Source organism: Austrofundulus limnaeus, unplaced genomic scaffold (genome assembly GCF_001266775.1).
Source record: "Austrofundulus limnaeus strain Quisiro unplaced genomic scaffold, Austrofundulus_limnaeus-1.0 Scaffold60, whole genome shotgun sequence".
Taxonomy (NCBI): domain Eukaryota; kingdom Metazoa; phylum Chordata; class Actinopteri; order Cyprinodontiformes; family Rivulidae; genus Austrofundulus; species Austrofundulus limnaeus.
The window spans coordinates 85,419-88,113 of record NW_013952462.1 but is presented as its reverse complement, the minus strand read 5'-3'; the positions used below and the strand labels follow the sequence as shown (position 1 = coordinate 88,113).

The following is a 2,695-nucleotide window of genomic DNA, read 5'->3' as shown; positions in this document are numbered from 1 at the left end:
GTGTGTGTGTGTGTGTGTGTGTGTGTGTGTGTGTGTGTGTGTGTGTGTGTGTGTGTGTGTGTGTGTGTGTGTGTGTGTTTTGGCCTTACCTGTGGAGCTGCATTGAAGTTGCTGCTCCGGACAATACTTTGGGGCAGTCAAGGAAGAGAAGTGGAAACATTGTTTGTGTGTGTGTGTGTGTGAGTGTTTGTGTGTGTGTGTGTTTGTGTGTGGGGGGAGGTGGACAGGTGTGGAGGTTAGCAAAGATTTAAATGCAGCTGTAAAAATATAAAAAAGGCAGTGAGCCGTCATGCAGCACAGAGGGTTCTGCGGGATCAGAAGTTTAAGCAAAGGTTTTAGATGAAAAGGTTGTGATCAGACCAATGAGGGACAGTATGGCAGGTCAGAGGTCAGGAAGTGGGTTCAAACGCAGACAGAGGTTGAGAGGGTGCAGGTGTGGACACAGGAGGGTGTGTGACAGAGGTTTGTTGGGGTCCTAGTGGCTGGTGGACATGGCCCAGGCGCCCTCCATCCTCCAGACGGAGAAGGCGTAGCTGAGTCTCTCGTGGGCCAGGTAGTTGCAGCTGGCCAGCTTGGCGTCCATCTCGTCGCTCTGCAGCACCTGGTACAGGAAGTCGATGTAGCGTGAGGCCAGCTTCAGGATCTGGATCTTGCTCAGCTTGTCGGAGGGTAACGTGGGGATGATCTTGCGTAGCGAGGCGAAGGCGTCGTTCAGGGACTGCGTGCGCTGGCGCTCCCGGACATTGGCGATGACGCGCTGGGAGTGGAGCTCCTCGAAGGGAGCCTCCGGCCTGGGCCCCAGGGACGAGGGAGCCAGCGTCACGATGGCGGAGGGACTCTTCTTGATTCGCTTCGGCCCGGTCGGCAGCAGGCTGCCGGTGCTGCTCTCCTCCGTCTGACTCAGGCCGTCCTTCTTTGGATAAGGCGAGCGTTTTCGATTTCCCGCTTGGAGGGTCTTTTTGGACGCTCTCTCCAGCTCCTCCTCGCTGGCCCCCAGCCCTCCTTCAGGGGAGTTGGTGCAGGACACCTCTTCTCTCATTGCAGTGTCCAAGGATGACCTCTCCACTGCTCAGAGAAGGTTTGGCACGGCTCTGTTTTCACCCTCAACGGACCTCAGTTTGGCAAAAAAAAAAAAGTCTTCTTCTAACCCGTCAGTTACGGCTGCTGAAGCTCCATCAGATTCAACCTCTCTCTGTCTCGTTTCCTGGTTTTTAAATCGCACACTTGCACAATCCCTTCTCCTTTCTACCAGACGGAACAACAACAAACCGACTGACAAGCAGGTCTACCTCCGCCTCTTTTATAAGCCAAACGCCAAGTCGAGGCCTGCGGGCTCCTCTCATTGGCTCGGCGGACTCTCGGAGGGCGCGGTTTAGCTTGGAAGAAGCCAGGAAAGCGGGAAGTATACGTTGAACTGGGAGGGTGGTGGAGGAAGGGGGTAAGTGGTCCTCTCAGCCAATAAGGAGCGCTGCATCAAATGCTGCAGAGATGTCTGAGGTTTATGGGTTCCAGATTTGGGCTGGACCCTCGGTCCGCCTGCATCCTTGTGTGCACACAAACCTCACATGTTTGACCGTCGCCACATGTATGCTTCAGCCCTTAATACTTATTACATCGAGTTTTATGGCGATAATTATAGAGACAAAAACCTTGTCAGCTTTCTAACGACGTATCTGGATCGTATTTGCATCTCAAAAAGCACAACTTTTTTGAGAAAAACAATCCACTTTATGATGTAAATATATATTAATGAATTACATTTGTTAAATAAGTATCTTAGGTTCTAAAAAAACAAAAGAAAAAATCAAAATTTCCTTTGTTTTAGAATGGTTCTTTTTGCTCAAACGTCTCCGTAATCACTCCTGACGTTTGCTGTCTGGCTCCTCAGCGTGAGACGGGGAGAGAGCTCAGGCAGGACCCTAAATGACCTCTGACCCCAGCGACCCACACACCCCAGCCTGCAAAGGTGAGAGAGAGAGAGAGCCTAATTGTACCGTCCGTAGCCTGAAGGCAAAGCCGACACATGTTCCACCTTCCAGCAGCCCATCTGCAGCTACCACCTCACAAGGTAGGCCCTGCTGAGAAAAAAAACACTTAAATTTAAAAATGACATCAGGTTTTTGTTTGTGCAACCTACAATTTTAACCAATTACTAAATCTTGCGTAAATCCACCATCGCGTCCCGTTTTTCAGTTTCCCATCAGTAACCATTTATACCTACATGCGTCACAACTGGCTGACTCATCTGCAGATAACTGGAGGACTTGTTGCGGGGAGTTTTCCACTCCTCTCTGTAGAAATGTTGGACTTTTTTGATGACAGCACATGGAAGGGAAGCCTTTTTGTTCAAGTGCATAAATCTGAGGAGGAATAAAGCTGGCTGAAAGTCAGCGTGGGTCAGGACAAAACATTAAAAAAATGACCTTTTGAAAAAAATAAATAAAAGAATTGATTCGTGTCTGTAAATGTTGCCTGACAGATTCTGACCAAGAATTTGGGTGTGATTTCCGCWGTAGAGCGCGGGGTCTGAAGTTTATTTTATTTTTTATGAACCTCCTGATTGCGCTGGTTTACATTTCAGTCATGGAGCAACTCTCAGAACCTAAAACTCCCAATTGGATCAATTAACTTTAAAGAGGGGGGAAAAAAGTGACCACCATCAAAGAAAGAAAGTTTGATTAGCCTAAAGTTTGCT

The 2,695-nt window shown here is 49.0% G+C and overlaps 1 protein-coding gene across 1 annotated transcript; it reads right to left on the bottom strand.

Moving 5' to 3' along the window:
• Nucleotides 1-48: 48 nt before the first annotated feature.
• LOC106518356 (twist-related protein 2) lies at nt 49-1,345 on the bottom strand. Its single transcript, XM_014009619.1, has one exon. The coding sequence runs from the start codon at nt 1,037-1,039 to the stop codon at nt 476-478; it is 564 nt and encodes a 187-aa protein (XP_013865073.1). The 5' UTR covers nt 1,040-1,345; the 3' UTR covers nt 49-475.
• Nucleotides 1,346-2,695: the final 1,350 nt, after the last annotated feature.

Excerpts from the sequence above, each read along its gene's own strand:
- LOC106518356 (XM_014009619.1), bottom strand. The coding sequence starts at position 1,039 with ATGAGAGAAGAGGTGTCCTGCACCAACTCCCCTGAAGGAGGGCTGGGG.